The 21,837-nt window shown below is 40.2% G+C and overlaps 1 protein-coding gene across 1 annotated transcript; it reads left to right on the forward strand.

The window, feature by feature from the left end:
* Positions 1 to 555: 555 nt before the first annotated feature.
* LOC307121803 (beta-1,4 N-acetylgalactosaminyltransferase 1-like) lies at positions 556 to 18,781 on the forward strand (the record flags this gene model as incomplete). Its single annotated transcript, XM_079809561.1, has 11 exons — positions 556 to 623; positions 3,180 to 3,236; positions 3,320 to 3,457; positions 7,228 to 7,334; positions 8,303 to 8,340; positions 9,018 to 9,198; positions 9,488 to 9,574; positions 12,804 to 12,985; positions 13,070 to 13,213; positions 13,337 to 13,562; positions 18,600 to 18,781. The coding sequence occupies 11 exons, from the start codon at positions 556 to 558 to the stop codon at positions 18,779 to 18,781; spliced, it is 1,410 nt and encodes a 469-aa protein (XP_079665687.1).
* Positions 18,782 to 21,837: the final 3,056 nt, after the last annotated feature.

The raw sequence follows: 21,837 nt of genomic DNA on the forward strand, positions 1-21,837 counted from the left end.
ATAGTAAACTAATAACCAAAAATAAAAGTAATGAATGAAACAATAAACTGATAAATGATGTGAACACAGAATGGATAAATGCAATGCTGTTGAACAGAATGTAGCAATGGAAGAGAATTGTATGGGAATGCTTCTTATGGAAACCACCTAATGGTTCTAGCGAATGGTGATAAATAAATGCTTATCATTCATCGTAACAAGCTGACCTCCGGAAACTGTTATCTAAGCAGGTTAGAAAACTGCTGCATGTATAAACTAATGCCAAGGTCTCTAGACAGAGGTTTGGTGAGTTTATATTTACGTTCCACACAGTCGGGTGATCGGTCTGGCAGTAGAGACGTCTTCCACTGGTTATGCGGGTAGCGTGCAGTGGGGAGGCGCAGAGCTGCGATCCAGTAGTCGTTGCCACGCTGGGCTGAAGGATGCAGAACTTTGGTTGCGCCGAGAGGGTCCTTAGGAAATGGACCAGGCAGCTGGGTCAGTCGAATCTTCACAGGGTCCGTTGCAGGCTGGCTGCGTCACTGAGGAGCCGTGTGGGACAGGCAATGTCTGCCGATGCAGAGGTCCTTGGTGGACCGGGCTGTGCTGCTGGAGTCGTCGAAAGGGTCAGATAAGATCTCTCAGTGAGAGAATCCTTCTTGCAGCTAGAGTGCAGCCAAAAGCAATATAAAAGGTTTTGCTCGCAAAAGCTTAACCTCAACAGTCTTGTAGTCTCTTTCCTCGTCAGGTCAGAAACTCAGGACGTGATGTGTCTCCTTCCACGTCGGGTTAGAAACGCAGAACAAGGGTGTGTCTACCCGGGGGACATATTTATCCCTTTCCGATGAGGAGGAGATTGAAATCCGGCGCCTTTCCGATCCTGGAGTGTGATTGGCTACTGATGTCCGAAGTAGCCCCGATGTTTCCCACCCTAGTGTGGAACTCATTTGCATAGCATAAAGTGGCATGTCAAGACAATGTCTTTAATGTTTTACCCATGCATTATTTCTTTACCAAACCTCTTTTAAAATATAAAAGGCATCATATGGAACAGATAGAGACCAAACATGATAAGAAACGATTAAGTCATCGTCCACACATTTGTTTGTCTGTTAATGGATCTGTCCCTTGGACTGTTGTGTTTACAGTCAATGACCATTAACATAAACAGTGCTTGGTGTGAAGATGAAGTGGATGAGTTGCAGTTTATATACATTTAAGGCCTCCAAACATGTGTATGAATGGATTTAGATAGATCTCTGTGGCCTCTCTTTTGCTGCTGCATCCAGGAGGTCCTGAAGGAATTTTTATGGCAGCTCTTGCCTAAACCTTAGGAATGAGTTTGGTGGTTAAAGTCAACTTTTAGACCAATGAGAGTCCTCTCCTTGGTGGTGGTGGGTGCAGAAGGTCCCCCTTCCTGCCCAGTAAGAGGTGTCTGGCAGTTGTCTTGGCATCTTATCTGATGTTGCTGAACATTTGTTTATGTTCATTCACCAAGGGTCCAATCACAGTGTGGCACATCTTCCACCACACCGGTAGTTAGAGAGGGGCCTTGCCATAAACTGGTCTCTGGGATGCCATCCTACCTGGGGCCCGTTCTTCGTACGTTGCTTATTACATCTGAGATGATTTGACAGATCCCAGATCTTTTAATCGTGATAACTGATCTCAGGCTAATTTGGTTCTTCAAACGAATTTGCGGATTGGATTAAAATATCTGAATTAAATTATCTGAGATCACTGCGTGTTCTTGTGTTCCCTGAAGAGGGCAGATGCATCGATACTCGAAACCACGATCAGCAATGCAGCGATTGGTTGGCGTCAAGACAGCAACGTAATGACATCATATAATTAAAAAATCCATGCAAAAATCTTGACAAATTATACAATAAAAACCCCACGAATGTCTGGACCTTTATAAGGAAACAGCCAAACCAACATAAAAGTTATAATAGATAAATGATAAATGTTTTTTGTTTTTTTAACATGATTACCAATTATTTATATTCACGATTTTATACAGTATTTGTACACCCTTTACATTTTTATTTCAATGTTGTAATTTAATTTTTAATTCAATTTGGAGCAGATTTGTAACGTGACAGTATTAAAGTTTCTTAAGGGTCAAGATCAAATTATCTGCATCTCTTGCGCTGCATCAAGCCACTCCCATAATATCCGTGATCACTTAAATTAATGCACGGCTCAGATTAACTATACAACATGTGTGTAAACCTCCAATAAAATTATAAAGTAATTATTCCATCAAAAATAAATCGCTCAATCAAGTGGCTGTGTCTATATTATTATATACAACATTATAATATTATATGCATTCTCATATACATAAACAATATAACATTTTTATATTATTATTATTTAAAATTATTATTACTGCCCCTGGTTCAGTAATGCACTCTTGTAATAAAGTAGCAGTGGCTGGGACAGATTTTAAGTATCACCTCAAGATGCAATCTAATCCTGTTTACATGAAATAAGCCTGCTCATGAGCAGGTTTAAGATTACGGACCTGTTGCTATGACAGCAAGTCCAGGATGAGCTTCGAAGAACCAAACAATCCGAGATCATGTAAAATCGTCAACAATCAAATCCAGCTAACTGAGTTAGCGAGGTACGAAGAACGGGCCCCTGATGTTCACCACATTTTGAAAGAACTAAGTGTTTTTAGCTAAGAATAGACTAAAAAACACAGTGTAGCTTTAAGAATATAAACTAAAAGCTGAAGCATAGCCTATATTTAATAAGATTATGGAAGAAATGCCCTTTATAAAAGGTAAAAATATCAAAGATATGCAGATTTAAATATGTCAAAGACGATTGAACACTGTTGAGAATATTTCTTCAGAATAAATTATATTTACAACACACACACACACACATACACACACACACACACACACACACACACACACACACAAATCAGGACAAGCACGTGAACAGGTTTAATGTCGAGCCCTGTGAGGCAAAAAAAAAAAAAAAAAAGGCTGGTAAAAAGTCACTGTGGCTGGTGGATTTTTAATTTCAGGCCCTGCCAGGAACCATATTACAAATTAAAATGTTATAATGAGTAATGGTGGTGTGGAAAGACATTTGAAACGATTCACTCCTGCTTTGGTTTCATTTGGTTACAAGTCTATGTAAATTGCACTCAGTTGTGCTTTTTTTTTCACTCATACAAGAAACTCAAGCTCTCAAGCTCTCAAGGATCCAGAGATTACAGAGTTCCCCAAAACAAAGTGAGTAGATTAATTTCACTTTGATGAGAAATCCAGAACCTGTAACTATTTGTTTTAGATTTTCTTTTCATGTATCGTCTCAGTATAGGGCCTTTTCACAATGACAATCCAACACCGTGTACCTGCCAAAACACTGAGCCTGCAAACCGGTTTGTGACAAGAGATGAGCTGGATGACTTACAGAAACGGCGGGCCGAAGAGTTCAGACAACACCAGATCAGGTTTCTCACAATTTATCTGATCTTTTCAGTGTGGAGCAAAGTCAATGACACCCTATAAAACACAGCTAGAAGAATAAATACATGACTTTACAGTTTACATAGGTCTAAAGTGTTTGCACTTTATTTTACAGTATGCATATGGTTAAGGTTAGCTTTAGGAGTAGTTCCAGAGCTTGTACCTTATACCGAAGTAATTACACAGTTATTACCCAGTAATTGTAATTACTGTAATAATTACATTGTATGTGCATGGTAAACAGGACTGTAAAATAAAGTGCTACCTGTCACAGTGTGTTTTGGTTTTGTTTCATGTTCCTAGTTTATCATGTTCACTGTCATGTTTGTTTGTCACGTGATTCCCTTGCCCTCATGTGATCCTGCCATGTGCTCTCTTGTCATGTGTTATGTGTTCTGTTGTCATGTTCTCATTGGTTCATTGTTTAATCATTGTTCACAGGTGTCCCTTGTCTAGTCATTAGTCCTTGTGTATTTAAGCCCTCATGTTTGCCATGTGTCTTTGTCTGGTATTGATGTTGTAACCCGTTGGTGGTGAGTTTATTCATGTGTCCATATTCCAGCCAAGCCATGCCATGCCATGCCATGCCATGCCAGGCCTTGTTTGTTTTGATTTTGATATATGTTAAGATTTGAGTAAAAAAAAACTGCACTTGGGTTCTGAAACCTTGCCTCCAGTGGACTTGATGTTACATCAAGAATTATGTGATCTAAAGTCAGAATTGTCAGATATTAAGTCGGCATTGCGTGATATTAAGTCAGAATTGTGAGATATGAAGTCGGAATTGCGAAATATAAAGTGGGAATTGTGTGATATAAAGTCAGAATTGCGTGATATAAAGTCAGATTTGCGTGATATAAAGTCAGATTTGCGTGATATAAAGGCGGCATTGCGAGATATAAAGTCGGCATTGCGTGATATAAAGTCCGAATTGCGTGATATAAAGTCCATATTGCGTGATATGAAGTCGGCATTGCGTGATATAAAGTCGGAATTGCGTGATATAAAGTCCGAATTGCGTGATATGAAGTCGGCATTGTGTGATATAAAGTCGGCATTGCGTGATATAAAGTCGGCATTGCGTGATATAAAGTCGGAATTGCGTGATATAAAGTCCGAATTGCGTGATATGAAGTCTGAATTGCGTGATATAAAGTCGGAATTGCGTGATATAAAGTACGAATTGCGTGATATAAAGTCGGAATTGCGTGATATAAAGTCGGAATTGCGTGATATAAAGTACGAATTGCGTGATATAAAGTCCGTATTGCGTGATATGAAGTCGGCATTGCGTGATATAAAGTTGGAATTGCGTGAAATAAAGTCCGAATTGCGTGATATAAAGTCTGAATTGCGTGATATGAAGTCGAATTGCGTGATATAAAGTCGGAATTACGTCAGAATTGCGTGAAATAAAGTTGGAATTGCATGATACAAAGTCGGAATTGCATGATACAACGTCAGAATTGCGAGATATAAAGTCAGAATGGCGAGATATAAATTCAGAATGGCGAGATATAAAGTCTGAATTGCGAGATATAAAGTCAGAATTGCGTGATATAAAGTCTGAATTGCGTGATATAAAGTCTGAATTGCGTGATATAAAGTCCGAATTGCTTGATATAAAGTCAGAATTGCGTGATATGAAGTCGTATTGCGTGATATAAAGTCGGAATTGCGTCGGAATTACGTGATATAAAGTTGGAATTGCGTGATATAAAGTACGAATTGCGTGATATAAAGTCCGTATTGCGTGATATGAAGTCGGCATTGCGTGATATAAAGTTGGAATTGCGTGAAATAAAGTCCAAATTGCGTGATATAAAGTCTGAATTGCGTGATATGAAGTCGAATTGCGTGATATAAAGTCGGAATTACGACAGAATTGCGTGAAATAAAGTTGGAATTGCATGATACAAAGTCGGAATTGCATGATACAACGTCAGAATTGCGAAATATAAAGTCAGAATGGCGAGATATAAATTCAGAATGGCGAGATATAAAGTCTGAATTGCGAGATATAAAGTCGGAATTGCGTGATATAAAGTCTGAATTGCGTGATATAAAGTCTGAATTGCGTGATATAAAGTCCGAATTGCTTGATATAAAGTCAGAATTGCGTGATATGAAGTCGTATTGCGTGATATAAAGTCGGAATTGCGTCGGAATTACGTGATATAAAGTTGGAATTGCATGATACAAAGTCGGAATTGCGTGATATAAAGTTGGAATTGCATGATACAACGTCAGAATTGCGAGATATAAAGTCAGAATTGCGAGATATAAAGTCAGAATTGCGAGATATAAAGTCAGAATGGCGAGATATAAAGTCAGAATGGCGAGATATAAAATCGGAATTGCGAGATATAAAGTCGGAATTGCGTGATATAAAGTCGGAATTGCGTGATATAAAGTCTGAATTTCATGAAATAAAGTCAGAATTGCGTGATATGAAGTCGAATTGCGTGATATAAAGTCGGAATTGCGTGATATAAAGTTGGAATTGCGATATATAAAGTTGGAATTGCATGATATAAAGTGTGAATTGCGTGATATGAAGTCCAAATTGCATGATATAAAGCCCGAATTGCGTGATATGAAGTCGAATTGCGTGATATAAAGTCAAATTGCGTGATATAAAGTCGGAATTACGTCGGAATTGCGTGAAATAAAGTTGGAATTGCATGATACAAAGTCGGAATTGCATGATACAACGTCAGAATTGCGAGATATAAAGTCAGAATGGCGAGATATAAAGTCAGAATGGCGAGATATAAAGTCTGAATTGCGAGATATAAAGTCGGAATTGCGTGATATAAAGTCTGAATTGCGTGATATAAAGTCTGAATTGCGTGATATAAAGTCCGAATTGCGTGATATAAAGTCAGAAATGCGTGATATAAAGTCAGAAATGCGTGATATAAAGTCAGAATTGCGTGATATGAAGTCGTATTGCGTGATATAAAGTCGGAATTGCGTCGGGTTTGCGTGATATAAAGTTGGAATTGCATGATACAAAGTCGGAATTGCGGCGGAATTGCGTGCTATAAAGTTGGAATTGCATGATACAACGTCAGAATTGCGAGATATAAAGTCAGAATTGCGAGATATAAAGTCAGAATTGCGAGATATAAAGTCAGAATGGCGAGATATAAAGTCAGAATGGCGAGATATAAAGTCAGAATGGCGAGATATAAAGTCGGAATTGCGTAAAATAAAGTCTGAATTGCATGAAATAAAGTCAGAATTGCGTGATATAAAGTCGAATTGCGTGATATAAAGTCGGAATTGCGTGATATAAAGTCGGAATTGCGATATATATAGTTGATAGTTGGAATTGCATGATATAAAGTGTGAATTGCGTGATATGAAGTCCAAATTGCATGATATAAAGTCCGAATTGCGTGATATGAAGTCGAATTGCGTGATATAAAGTTGGAATTGTGTCGGAATTGCGTGATATAAAGTCGGAATTGCATGATACAAAGTCGGAATTGCGTGATACAACGTCGGAATTGCATGATACAAAGTCGGAATTGCGTGATACAACGTCGGAATTGCATAATACAAAGTCGGAATTGCGTAATATAAAGTCGGAATTGCATGATAAAAAGTCGGAATTGCGCGATACAAAGTCAGAATTGTGAGATATAAACTTGCAATTGCAAGTTCTAAAGTCGGAATTAGCAATTTTCTCAGTTTCATTTATAAATGACCATGTCCCTTAACAAAAATAGTGGTATGTGTCTCCCAGGACAGGGAAAGAAAACGATGTTCTTATTCTCGCCCCTGCCAACACCCCACTCCAGTATCCAATCAGAGGATTCAGAGTGACGCCCTTGAAAAAAACACTCATTCCTGGTGAGTCTGATTTCTGATGATCTGAGCTTTCTCAAACACGTCAGGTTACAGAGAAGACCAGTCAAATCTTTTGAAATGTTTTCTTCTGCTCACCAAGGCTGTATTTATTTTATCAAAAATAAAGTAAAAATGTGAAATGTTATTACTGTTTTCTGTTTGAATATATTTTAAAAAGTAATTTATTCCTGTGATCAAAGCTGAATTTTCAGCATCATTACTCCAGTCTTCAGTGTCACATGATCCTTCAGAAATCATTCTCATATGATGATTTGATCCTCAAGAAACATTTATGATTATTATCATATTATGATTATATGTTAAAAAAGTCATGCTGCTTCATATTTTTGTGAAAAGTATACACTACCATTCATAAGTTTAGAGTAATTGAGATTAAAAATCAGAAAAGAAATTAGAAGAAATAAATACTTTTATTCATCAAGGATGCGTTAAATTGATCAAAAGTGACGATAAAGACATTTATAATATTACAAAATATTTTTATTTCAAATAAATGATGTTCTTTTGAACTTTCTACTCATTAACGAGAATCCTGAAAAAAATTACAAAAAAATATTAAGCAGCACAACTATTTTCAACTTTGATAATAATAAGAACCATTATTAATAAATAAATAATAATTCAGCATTAAATCAGCATGTTTTCTGAAGGATCATGTGACACTGGAATTCAGCTTTACCATCACAGCAATGAATTACATTTTACAGCAATAAATTGCATTTTATTTTGTAATTGCAATAATCATGATATTACTTTTGTACTGAAATTTGAACTAATGAATCAATGAAAAAAAAAACATAATTATTGTCAAATTTTAACCATTAGTGTACAGTATATATATAAAAATGAGTATTTATTTAGGTGTTGCTATTGTTGTTAAAGTATAAACGAATTGAATATGATCTATTAATGCATTTATATCTATATTAATGAATGTATCATCATTAAAGGTCTAGCGCTGCAAACACAAAACAGAGCAGTGTACAAGGTTTGTCCTGATGAATATGGTTTTCTTGCTAAAGGTGGTGGTTTTTTTACATCTCAATCATTGGTTTGCTTCAGATGGTCTCTGTATGGGGGTCTACTGTGTTTTTCCTTCTTTTATTCAGTGCTTTGTGCACTTTTGATCAAACATTTTTAAAAGAAGTCATCGTGATGTTAAAGGGTTAGTTCACCCAAAAATGAAAATTCTGTCATTAATTACTCACCCTCATGTCGTTCGAGACCCATAAGACCTCCGTTCATATTCGGAACACAAATGAAGATATTTTAGTGTAAAGCTGATGGCTGAGAAAGGCTTCAGATAGGCCTCCATTGGCATTCAGTACATTTACACTCCCAAGACGCATAAAAGGCACTTAAAACGTCGTTACAAAGTCCATCTCACCACAGTGACTCTACAATAATGTTATGATGCGACGACAATAGTTTTTGTGCGCAAAAAAAAATCAAAATAACACCTTTATCCAACTTGTTCTTCGCTTCCGTGTGTGCCTCCACGACGCATGCGCGAGAATATCTTCATTTGTGTTCCGAATATGAACGGAGGTCTTACGGGTGTCGAACGACATGAGGGTGAGTAATTAATTACATAATTTTCATTTTTGGGTGAACTAACCCTTTAAAGAGAATCAAATGAGCTCATAGGATCTGAAACCTCTCCAGGTGTCTCTGAGGGTGCAGAAAGGGCTGCTCTCAGTGCCGGATGTTCAGGAGGGTGAGCAGGTGGACGGCCAAAATGAGAAACATCTGAGCATCTCATCCAGCAGCCTCCAACAGCTCAATGAGCTGCTGAGCAGAGTGACCTACACCAGCACCGTCTACCACATCAAGACCCAAGACCTCGGTACCTACATTCAGTCATCATTTACTCGCATGTCCTTCTAAACCTGCATGACTTTCTTTCTTCTGCTGAACACAAAAGGAGATGTTTCGAAGAATGTTATGGTCCAAAACAACATTAAACCCCATTTACTTGTATTGTATGGACAACGTTTTTCAAAATTACTTGGAATATAGTGCTAGTGTCATATGGACCACTTTGCTGATACTTTTTTAAAATCTTAAAACTAATGTACTTGCTCATTTCCATTTATATGTACAACCATTAATTTGACACTTTTTTATGTCTTTAGCGTTTTTCTCTTTTGAGGACCATGAGGTCATATTCCCGATTGAGATCAGACGTTTGAAAGTTCCTGTTCTGTTTGACCCGGGGACAGGTGAGCTCAAGTGTTAACACATTTTTAACATGTTTAAAATACTTGCACTTCTGAACAGTTTTATTTGAGTTAGTTTTAATTGTTTTTTAAGTTTTAGTCTTTTTAGTACTGCAGCTTAAAAAAACTTGAACAAACATTTGAAATGTTTGGAAATCAAATGGGTTTAAGTTTGTTTGTTTTTCTATTTCAGCTTTATTTCAATTAATGATTTAATATTTTTAATATTTTAATATATTTAGTTTTAATTAACAGTAGTTATTACACCAAAATTCACATAAATTCTAAAACTGCACCTAAAAAAATGTATTCACTCAATTGAGACGATCTGATAAGAAGTTATACGCATAATCTATGATGGAAACACATTTGCTAAATAAATTTTAAAAAAAACTCACATAAGCTCACATATCACATAACTCACATATGACTATATGCTTCAAAACAGCATGTGATTGGATTACTGGACTCACCAGAGGACCAAATCGCATCGCACAGCACCTCAAAAGTTGGTTTGGTCGTTCTGAAATGCCTGAGCCAAAGTTTGTCATCAGAATGTTTTGGTGTCTCACATCACTGTGTTAACAAACACCAGGCATCTGAACTCAAGATAGAATAACATGACAGCATTTATTGCATTTTATCTGTGCGCTCTTGTGCTGTCTTTAGCATCCTTGTTAGCACGCCTGCCTCCCACACCAAAGACTCCGGTTCAAATCCCGCTCAGAGCGGGTTACATTTGGTGCCGTGACCCGGATGGGAGTGAGGTTTAGGGAAGTGAGGACGTAGGTTTGCATGTAAACCTTAACTCCCCTGATCTTAAAGGGGGGGGGAACACTCAGTTTCAGTCAGTCTCATGTCAATCTTGAGTACCTATAGAGTAGCATTGCATCCTGCATATCTCCGAAAAGTCTTTATTTTTATTATAATTATAAAAGAAAGATGCGCTGTTCCGAGTCTTTCCGGAAAAAGCCGTGCGGCTGGGGGCGTATCGTGTGGGCGGAGCTAAAGAATGTCGAGCGCGCGCCGCTGTTACTGTGTTGAGTGCGTCTGAAAGCTGCGTCATCCCTAAAAGCAGGGAAAAACTTTATTCAAAATAAAAAATGGCTTTTAATCAGATACAGCCATACATCTATGATCCGGAATCAGACCCAGAGGCTGAAGTTGAACAGGAGCAGCAGCAAAAACGACTAGAGCAGGACGTCAACTATGTGGTATAAGTTACACTAACTATATAATATGTTTAGCGGCTTGTGTTATTTAGAACACCATGTCAAGCGCGAGTGTTACAATGTGTGTGTGTGTGTGTGTGTGTGTGTGTGTGTGTGTGTGTGTGTGTGTGTGTGTGTGTGTGTGTGTGTGTGTGTGTGTGTGTGTGTGTGTGTGTATGTGTATGTGTGTGTGTGTGTTTACGCGTGGTTTGTGTAGACATGATTTGTAGTAAGCGGACTGGTTTTGCGCGTCAGGCTAGTGTTTACATAGAAAGACATGGAATAGTAGCGCATTTGAATGAAGAAGCGCGCTTATTTAGTTCAACATATTTCCCCATTCTTTGTGTATTGTTGTTTGGAGTGCTTTTACAATACACCAACATACACATATAGTGGCCAGCTAAACAAATGTACACATACTATACATCGCATGCTCCATTGATCAATACGTGATCATGTTTGGGCTAACGTTACTTGATGGGCATAGGCAAAAACAGACATTTGAAGCAGTCAAACCTGCGGTTCCAACGTTGGGACCTTTATCGTTGGGACCGCTCCATCCTTCAGTATTAGGCGATCTGAAAATCCGTCGTCGAACTGGGCCTTGTTTATAAAACAATCGGCACCGAAATGCAGGGAACAGACATAAATATTTGCGCAACTCAGTTGTTGATCCGGAAAAGCAAATTCCATCTGTACGAGCCAGCGCTTTGATGGGCGTAGCCTATTGCTTTCACGCTCTCTCTCTCTCTCTCTCTCTCGCGCGCGCTCTTCCGGTAGAATTGTCCGTACGGCCCATACAAGGAAATTCCGCCCTGTTGACGTCAAGCGGACCCATGATCGAAAAAAACTTTCCGAAACTTATGACTAACAGGAAGTACTAATTTTGGCAAAGAAATACTCCCATCAAACGTCCACCTTAGCTTATGAAACTGTGTCCATGTTTAGCATGGGAATCCAAGTCTTTAACAGTGCAAAAAGATCAGTATGCATGAAACAGCATTTCACCCCCCCTTTAAGAGGCTGTGGTTTTTAGCGTCCTTGTTAGTGCACCCGCCTTCCACGCTGGAAACCCCGGTTCAAATCCCGCTCAGAGTGGAACCAGTTACATTTGGTGCCGTGACCTGGATGGGAGTGAGTTTAGAGGGGTGAATGTAACAGACATAGGCCAGTAAAAGCTGTGCGTGTAAACCTCACTTCCCTGATCTCAAGAGACTGCAGTCTTCCTTGTTAGCGCACCCGCCTTCCACGCCGGAAACTCCAGTTCAAATCCCGCTCTGAGCGAGTCGAGTAGTTCTGGTTACATTTGGTGCCGTGACCCGGGTGGGAGTGAAGTTTAGGGAAGTGAGGATGTAGGTTTGCATGTAAACCTTAACTCCCCTGATCTCAAGAGGCTGCGTTTTTTAGCGTCCTTGTTAGCGCACCCGCCTTCCACTTCCGCTTTCCGGTTCAAATCCCGCTCAGAGTGGAACCGGTTACATTTGGTGCCGTGACCCGGATGGGTGTGAGGTTTAGGGGTGTAAGTGTAACGGACGTAGGCCAGTAAGAGCTTTGTGTGTAAACCACACTACCCTGATCTCAAGAAACTGTGGTCTTAAGTGGTCTTTAGCGCCCTTGTTAGCACACCCACCTTCCACAGCATCGCCGGAGACCCCGGTTAGAATCCCACTCGGAGCCGTTTACATTTGGTGTCATGACCCGGATGGGAGTGAGGTTTAGGGAATTTTAGTGATTTTAAGAGGCTGCTGTCTTTAGCGCCCTTGTAGCGCCTTGTTAGCATGTCCGCCTCCCACGCCGGAGACTCCGGTTCGAATCCCACTCGGAGCCTTTTACATTTGGTGCCGTGACCCGGGTGGGAGTTAAATTAAATTTGTACCTTTGGATGGAAACATAGTAACAACAACTTCTAAACAAATAACAGATCTAATCACAGATTTTATTTTATGTAAACACAATCACCCCACTAACCTGTTATGAACACATAATTCTCTCTCTCTCTCTCTCTCTCTCTCTCTCTGTAGACATAAACTCCCAGGTGACTGTACTAATTAAAGCATTTTTGAGATATAAAGAACTAGACATCCTCATCAAGAGTATCCGTCGGCTCTACCCAAAAATAAAGATCATTATTGCTGATGACAGTCTGAAACCTGAGAAGGTGGTCGGTGACAATATAGAACACTATATCATGCCCCCGGCACAGGTACAAACATCAGGTTGTTTAAACTGAATGTTGTCGTAATTTGCTTGAAATATAAAAGTTTAAATATATTGTTTGTCCTTTCAGGGCTGGTTTGCAGGCAGAAATCTGGCAGTGTCACAGGTCACCACTAAGTACTTCCTGTGGGTGGACGATGACTTTGTGTTCCTGGATGAGACCCATATTGAGAGCTTTGTGAAAATTATGGAAGCCGTTCCTGAACTAGATGTGGTAAATATATCAGTTATATCATCTTGATGATATAAAAGTTGGGGTCTTCTGGATTGCGAAAGACCTTGACTGATTTTGAAGATGTGTTTTGTAGTTATTATTCATTCTCTCTCTCTCCATCAGGTTGGTGGTCAGGTAGAAGGAAATCAGTTCTTCTTTAAGCTGGAATATGAGGAAGGGAGCAGCGAGGAAGGCGGCTGTATCACGCGTGTCCATAAAAGTCACGCGCCTCTGCCAGGTTTTGACGGCTGCTTCTTTGCAGATGGAGTTGTCAACTACTTCATGGGCCGGACAGATGCTGTGCGGAGGGTCGGTTTTGACCCGTTCCTCAAAAGAGTTGCTCACACTGGTAGGTGGACTTAAAAGTGTTGATTGAAAACATTCAGATCAGACTAAGTAACCAATTCGTTTTAGATGAGGTCTGTTGATAAATTATTTCCCAATAGACCTGCTTAAAGTGATAGTTCACCCAAAAATGAAAACAAGGTACGTTATTTGCACTTGGTGATGTTGTGTCAATTAGGTACTTTTATTTTTTTATTGACAAAATTGACAAATTGTAGCAAAAATGACAGTGCTCTAACTATTGTTAGCTGAATTAATAAATAACAATTGACATTGGACATGATATCCGCTTGTTAAGTCGTGACGTAAGGAACGCCGTTTCTGGGTCCAAGCCTCAACCCGTTTCACTTGAGAATGCCATCGACGGCCGTTTATGAGTGCTATTTATTCATATTAAACATCAAACATTTTAAAGAGTTCAATATTTTAAATACTTACAGTCTACACAACAGTCTCTGTGCTAACAGAGTCACAGATATTAATATTTTAACGATTTATAAAAGATGAATCACTGTCTGGCCATCTGGAATTTTGGTATGGAGATAAAGGTTATGATTATGTAACGTACTGCTCTGAGAGACAACGGGTTGAGAATCCAAATGCAGCTTTAATGAAGGGTAATCCACAATCGTAGTCAACAATCAGGCAAGAGGTCATAACAGGTAATCAGTCCAAACAAGACAGGAGCGACAGGCAAACGGGTAATCCACGGAACAGGCAAGAAATTCAAAACCAGAGACGTGAAACCAGGGAAAACGCTCAGAAATGCAGTTTACAACAAACAAGACTTCGCATTGAATGACAGAGTGAACATGATATATACAGGCAGTGGTAATGAGGTAAATAGGTAAAGAGACACAGGCGTAAACAGTGAGTGCTAATGAGTCCAGGCAAAGGATTATGGGTAATGTAGTCCTTGATGGATTGACAGTCCGGGGTGGTAATCAGGGGCATTCTCACTGGCATTGTGACATAGCCCCCCCCTCAAACAAGACTGTCCAGGAGGGAGGTGAAGCGGAGGTGGAACCAGGGGGCGGGATGGAGGGCCAGGCCCATGGAGCGGAAGAGGGCCTGGAGACTCAGGCAGAGCAGGCAGCCAGGACGGAACAGGCTGAACAGATGACCTGGGTGGCTCGGGCCGGGCAGACGGCCAGAGCAGAGAAGGATGGGCAGATGACCAGGGTGGTGCGGGCAAGGCAGGCAGCCAGGGTGGAGAAGACTGGGCAGATGACCAGGCTGGCGCAGGCAGAGCAGGCGGGCAGGGTGGAGTAGACGGCCAGGACGTAGCAGGCTGGGCAGATGACCAGGGTGGCACAGCCAGCCAGGGTGGAGCAGACAACCACCACAGCAGCGCAGAGGGTCTAGAAGACCCCCACAATGGAGCAGACGACCACCACAGTAATGCATACGGTCTAGGAGACCCCCACGGCGGAGGAGACGACCACCACAGCAGTGCAGACGGTCTTGGAGACCCCCATGGCGGAGCGGGCAGAACAAGGCGCCAGGACGGTGCGGCCAGTGCAAGGCGCCTAGACGGTGGGGGCAGTGCAAGGCGCCTGGGTGGCTCGGGCAGAGCAGGTGGCCCGGTCAGAGTCCTCTCTAGACTCGTGACAGGAGGCGGAGTCCTCTCTGGACTCTGACCACAGGGTGGGGCTGGAGCCGTCTCTGGACGCGGGTCTGTGGCTGGAGCCGTTGCTGGACGCTGGTCTGTGGCTGGAGCTGTCTCTGGATGCGGGTCTGTGGCTGGAGCCGTTGCTGGACGCTGGTCTGTGGCTGGAGCTGTCTCTGGACGCGGGTCTGTGGCTGGAGCCGTTGCTGGACGCTGGTCTGTGGCTGGAGCTGTCTCTGGACGCGGGTCTGTGGCTGGAGCCGTTGCTGGACGCTGGTCTGTGGCTGGAGCTGTCTCTGGACGCGGGTCTGTGGCTGGAGCCGTTGCTGGACGCTGGTCTGTGGCTGGAGCTGTCTCTGGACGCAGGTCTGTGGCTGGAGCCGTCTCTGGACGCTGGTCTGTGGCTGGAGCCGTCTCTGGACGCTGGTCTGTGGCTGGAGCTGTCTCTGGATGCTGGTCTGTGGCTGGAGCCGTCGCTGGACTCTGGTCTGTGGCTGGAGCCGTCTCTGGACGCGGGTCTGTGGCTGGAGACGTCTCTGGACGCGGGTCTGTGGCTGGAGACGTCGCTGGACTGGCGGGTACAGAGTAATTGTCACATTTCTCCACGACACCCACAGTAAAATCAGAGCCACTTATTTGTAATGCCAAATCAATATAATGTTAAGGAGTCGAATTAGGGTCATGTAATGGCATAAACGAGCTGAGCGGCTCAGATAGTCCCCCACGAAAAAAATATCATGAGGCATAGCGTGTCCATTGAGGTAAGGTGTGCCAGTTCAACAAAGTCTCTAACATAATCCTCAATTGGGCCGTCTCCCTGATGCAGACAGGACGCTCTGTCAGGAAGAACTGTGAACTGTGCTGCTGGGTTCACAGTGGCGAAGTCTTCTGTAACGTACTGCTCCGAGAGACAACGGGTTGAGAATCCAAATGCAGCTTTAATGAAGGGTAATCCACAATCGTAGTCAACAAACAGGCAAGAGGTCATAACAGGTAATCAGTCCAATCAGGCAAACAAGACAGGAGAGACAGGCAAACGGGTAATCCACGGAACAGGCAAGAAATCCAAAACCAGAGACATGAAACCAGGGAAAACGCTCAGAAATGCAGTTTACAACAAACAAGACTTTGCAGTGAATGACAGAGTGAACATGGTATATATAGGCAGTGGTAATGAGGTAAAGAGACACAGGTGTAAACAGTGAGTACTAATGAGTCCAGGCAAAGGATTATGGGTAATGTAGTCCTTGATGGATTGACAGTCTGGGGTGGCGTGCCTTCAGGTGGTAATCAGGGGCATTCTCACTGGTGATTGTGACAGATTATAATTTTTATTGTAGTATTACACCACATTGTGTATGTATATTAGCACCGTTTGTTGTTTTTCTTGTGGTATGAGAGAGCGTTTGGACCCGGAAGCGCTGCCGCGTGACGTCAGACTTAACAACCGGATAGATGCAATCTAAGACAAAGTTCCAGTGAAATATCTTTACAATCCTCAGATGTGTTTACGTCCTTCATTATGTGTGGCAGTTTCTCTCTGCGATGATGAGGTCATGGTGCGTGACGGCATCTGAAATACACAATTGAGTTTAGAGTCTCTTCCATTTGATTTTGTAAAAACAGTTAAGGAATAATGACTGGGTATGTTTAGGCATAAAAGTAATAATAGAAAAAAATCTAACAATATGATCCTAAATTCAATATATCTGTTACTTAGTGGAGAAGAGAAGATGAGTATCCTTACCTGAAAAGACAACCCGTTCTCACTCCCAAGGCGTCAAAATCTGAAGCATGGTCAACTACCTTCCGCATCACAATGAAGACGCTAAAGGCACCCCTAGGCGTCACTATATCGACACACAGGGAACTCCATTGATTTCAATTGTTTGTCCAATGTGTCAGATCAAGACGTATTTAATTCTTTGCATTAAGCAGACATGATTTTATGAATATTTATCTGCTACTTTTTTATTTTGGAGCAACTAACCCAACTCTTACCCTAAACCTACCCACTTCAAAACAATATAAAACACGTAACAGGCAAATAAAGTACAGTCACAGGTATTTATTGCAAAAACTAACCAAAAACAGCATAAAAGTATTAACTCATGCTGCATTCCAAGTCTTCTGAAGTCATACGATATCTTCAGGTAAAGAACAGAGTTAATCTTAATGTTTTAATCTCTCAAATGATGATCCTGCCGCTCCGTGAACGCATGCATGCACTCAGTCAGTCAGTCATATCTCATTCAAATGATACACCCGACTCTTGAGCATGACACAATCGGTCACGAGACACACGAGAGCCAATGCTATTTCACTATGAAATCTGGGCGGCAACTTTTGAAATTTGAATGTGTGCATGATTTTCGGCGGATGGAGACGCTGATCGCTTTTGGGGATTTTCTTCACACAAATCAATCGCTTGGCCTCGGGACACTTGGAATATTTGTACTTTTTGAATAAATTGTGCCTGCAGTCGTGTCTGCCTGTTATATCCTGTATTTTATATCATATAATACACAAATGGGTAGGTTTAGGGATGGGGATGGGTTACATGTTCAAACATGTCTAAATAGCGTAAATAAAATAAATGTAAATAAAATGATGCTGGCTGATTAAATTGAGAATCACACTCCAACATGTCATAATGGTATATAATTCCATCATGACGATAACGTTCCCATGCCCAATGCGTCTGTGTATGACGCCAAAGGTTTCTCATTGAAATCAATAGAGCACCCTGTGCGTCGAAAAATTACGCCTAGGGGTACCTTTAGCGTCTTCATATTGACCATGCTTCAGATTTTGACGCCTTGGGAGTGAGAACGGGTTGGAACAGAGCTGCTCACACTTACATCATCTGATAAACTAAAAAGAGAAAAAGACACGATTGGTAGGAAACGAGTTACAATTTGAAAGTTAAAATGTATGGATATTTTAAGAAAGAAATCATTGTCCTGTGTCCTGTGTGTGTTGACAGCCTGTGTGGTTGTATAGTTGAGCTCCAGAAAATCATCAACGAGGTGGCTTTGACAGTTACAGGCTTGAAAAACAAAAAGGCGGTAATAAAGAACCCTAAACTCTAACACAAAGAACCATTTCAGCATATAAAGAGTTCTTCAAGATTATACGGTTCTAAATAGAACGGTTACTACATGTAAAGAACCATGTTTTTTTTAGAGTGTACGATACCTTTTGACTCTCCTTGCTATAGTTTTGAAGTTATGAGTCTTTACTGTCACTCAGAAAAAAACTCCTTTAGGAGCTTATTGGGTTAAAATAGCCTTCTTCTTTTTTTCATGTGAAGAATATTTTAATAATCTAAAGAACCATTTTCCACTATAAAGAACCATCAATGCCAAGAACCTTTATTTTTAAGAAACAAGAATCTGTTTTAATTTTTTTTTTCTTCTCAATTATATACAGAATTCTTCATTGACGGACTTGGAGATTTATTAGTTGTCACCTGCAAAGGTCTCAAAATTGGTCACCAAAAACACAGTCACACAGACAAGTACCAATCCTACAGGCATCCTCCCAAAAGAGATTCAGTGGCAAAAATGACACACCATTTTTTCAAGAACCATCTGAAATGCATGAAATACTAAGGAACACTTCAACACTTCAGGTGAAATATGCTGTCACTCACCTTATTAATCATTAATTGGATTTTTTATTCAATCAAATACTTTGGCGCATCTGCTCATTATATTGTGACTAATGGAAGAATGAAATGCATGTCATCAAAACATTGAATAGAATATACTTTATTGGAAATTTGTCTTGGACATCATGACATGGCCAGTACACAATACAATACATACATAATATTAAATACCCCCCCCCCCCCCCCCCCCCCAAAAAAAAACCCACACACACACACACATTCTAATATATAAAATACAGCATCATATTTTTTTCACCCCCTTTTTGAAAATACATGAAAATGCACTATCCACTCTTAAATGGTTGCAATTTAAGAATGCTTTGGAATATAGACATAAGTTTGGTCTCATTTTAAAGAAGACAGTCAGCAGATTATAGCTCGAAAATGAAAGTATGAAAAAGTTATGGAAGTTTAAATTTACTGTAAATCTAATGTACTGTACTAAATATTTTATATTTTATATAAAATATATACATTTATATAATTTCATATAATTTAAATTATATAAAATTACTATCAAATCAAAGCCATATGTCTAACCAATTTGTGTTCCAAATTTGAAGTTGATATCACAAAAATTGAAGTTCCCATGAGATTTTGTTTAGGCGCTGTACCACCGGGTGTCATTAAAATTCCTTTTTTTATGCAATCTCCTGTAACAAATGTATACATTTTTGTCCAAATATCACAGAACAGTTGGTAGATATAGAACCGTGAGACGATATGTGTTTTGTCAAGATTAGAAAAAGGGTTTTATTATAAAGTAGTTCAAATAAATGTTGTAATATGAAACATGATGACGCCCACTAGGGGAGGAGCCCACTAGAAGAATTTAGAGTACCGTTTCCATGGTAACGCAAGGTCCGATTTCAAAACGGTTTTCAAAGGATGAATTTTGAGTTCGTAAGCTTTCCAATGATATATAGTTTGTGAAGATCAGGATAAATATAGGATATAGAGGCAAATATGCCCACCGGTGGGCCAGTGAGAATTAACTTGTTAAACTAACTTGAATGGTTAGATTCACACTGAACATTCACTCAACCAACTTCATGCATCCTGGGTTGTTTTTTAAACACTAATGAAGGAGTTCACATGCAGTCAGCTGGTTTTGACTTTGACTTTTCCTTCAAAATCCACTCCCTTTTTTTGTTGTTGTTTGGAGTAACATGAGTTGGATCTTGTAACTAAAGAGCATTTGAAATGTTTATGAGGGTAACAGGTAATGAGCTCAGGATAATGGGTGAGGATAGTGTGATCTTTATTTCTCTTCTTAGAATGTAATTTAAATGTTATAGTTACACTGAATGAAGGTTGCTGAAACAAGTGCAGCCAAGTCAATGAGGGGTGGCGACATTGGTCTGCTTTAGTTACATTAGTTACAAGGCAAGGCTGTACATAATGGCCTAGCTAGCGCACAAAATAAATCCATTCCAAAATTATATATGACTAGTCATGGGCCAACAACAAACAAAAAGGGGTAATATAATAACAATAATACTCACAAAACCAAGAGAGAAGTATCACAGCCACAACCTTTCAGAGTCCACCGCTCATCCAGCTCAACATAACTAGCATGAAAGCATTTAAAGCACACATCTAGAATCAACAGAACTTCTTCTTCCAGTGACCAACAACCACAACTTGGCTTGACTACACTAGTTTACAAAACTCAACACATTTATTGTTTATAAAGCAGGTTATGGTGGGTCACTTTCATATGAGCTTTCTCTCTCTCTCTCTCTCTCTCTCTCTCTCTCTCTCTCTCTCTCTCTCTATATATATATATATATATATATATATATATATATATATATATATATATATATATATATATATATATATATATATATTGTGGATAGTGACAATCTGTAAGGTGTATAGTTCACCCAAATTGAAAATTACTGTGTGAGAAAAAAGTTTACAGTGTTTTAATGCCAGTTCTACATTAAACTATCTATATAATGTTAAATATAATTTATAATAATGTAATGGGGGAATATTCGTGTGTCCTGACAATGTCTAAGTTAATGCTGGCTCTGATAGAAAGGTGTCAGAATACACATCACAGTATCACAGTTTGTTGTGTATGGGGCTGCATCGCCGCAGACCAATCGAGCGTCTGTGGGATGTGCTGAACAAACAAGTCTGATCGATGGAGGCCTTACCTCGCAACTTACAGGACTTAAAGGATCTGCTGCTAACATCTTGGTGCCAAATACCACAGCACACCTTCAGTGCAGTCCATGCCTCGACGGGTCAGGGCTGTTTTGGCTGCAAAAGGGTGTGTGTGTGTGTGTGTGTGTGTGTATGTATACACAGTATATACAGGATGCTTAAGGATGTGAAAAGTAGGACTGCTGCATTTGCATGCTTTATGCAAAAAAGGGACTGAACTGCTTTAAATACTGGTTGGTGTAGCCTGCAGCACATCATGTTACACATGTATTTAAGTATGTATTTTAGCATATCTTGGTTCAGTGAAACTGAGCAAAACCAATGTTATTGAGCAGAAACAACACAACCTGGTATCCGTGAAAGATTTTCTATTATTAACATGGGTCCTAAAGCTCTTGCCTGATCATAACCTTTCTTTTTCCAGTGATATTATTCTGACCTTTTCTCTTTCGTAATGTCTCTCAGCTATCTCAGTATTTTTTCAAATCTCCCTCTTGCTCATTCTCTCTCCTCCCCATCATGAATGGAAACGCCTCCTACTGCTGATTGGCTAAATGGGTTGTGGTGCTAGGTCTGATCTAGGGTTTCAAAGTCGTCATCTGATTGGTTGAATTCTACAGGATGTCTGCGAGACGAATCAAAACGTCAAACGTCCTCTTGGGTGGTCCTTGACCAATGAAAGCTGTGATAGAGTCCACCTTCTGCCATCAGTATGAAGCTCTGGCCTGATACACTTTCAACAGTGTTTCTCAGAAATCGCTTACTTCAACTAAAATCTACAGGGCTGTAAAGTCACCGACGCCACCAAGGAGGGTCCTT

Source organism: Gobio gobio (assembly GCF_949357685.1).
Source record: "Gobio gobio genome assembly, chromosome: 25".
Lineage (NCBI taxonomy): Eukaryota > Metazoa > Chordata > Actinopteri > Cypriniformes > Gobionidae > Gobio > Gobio gobio.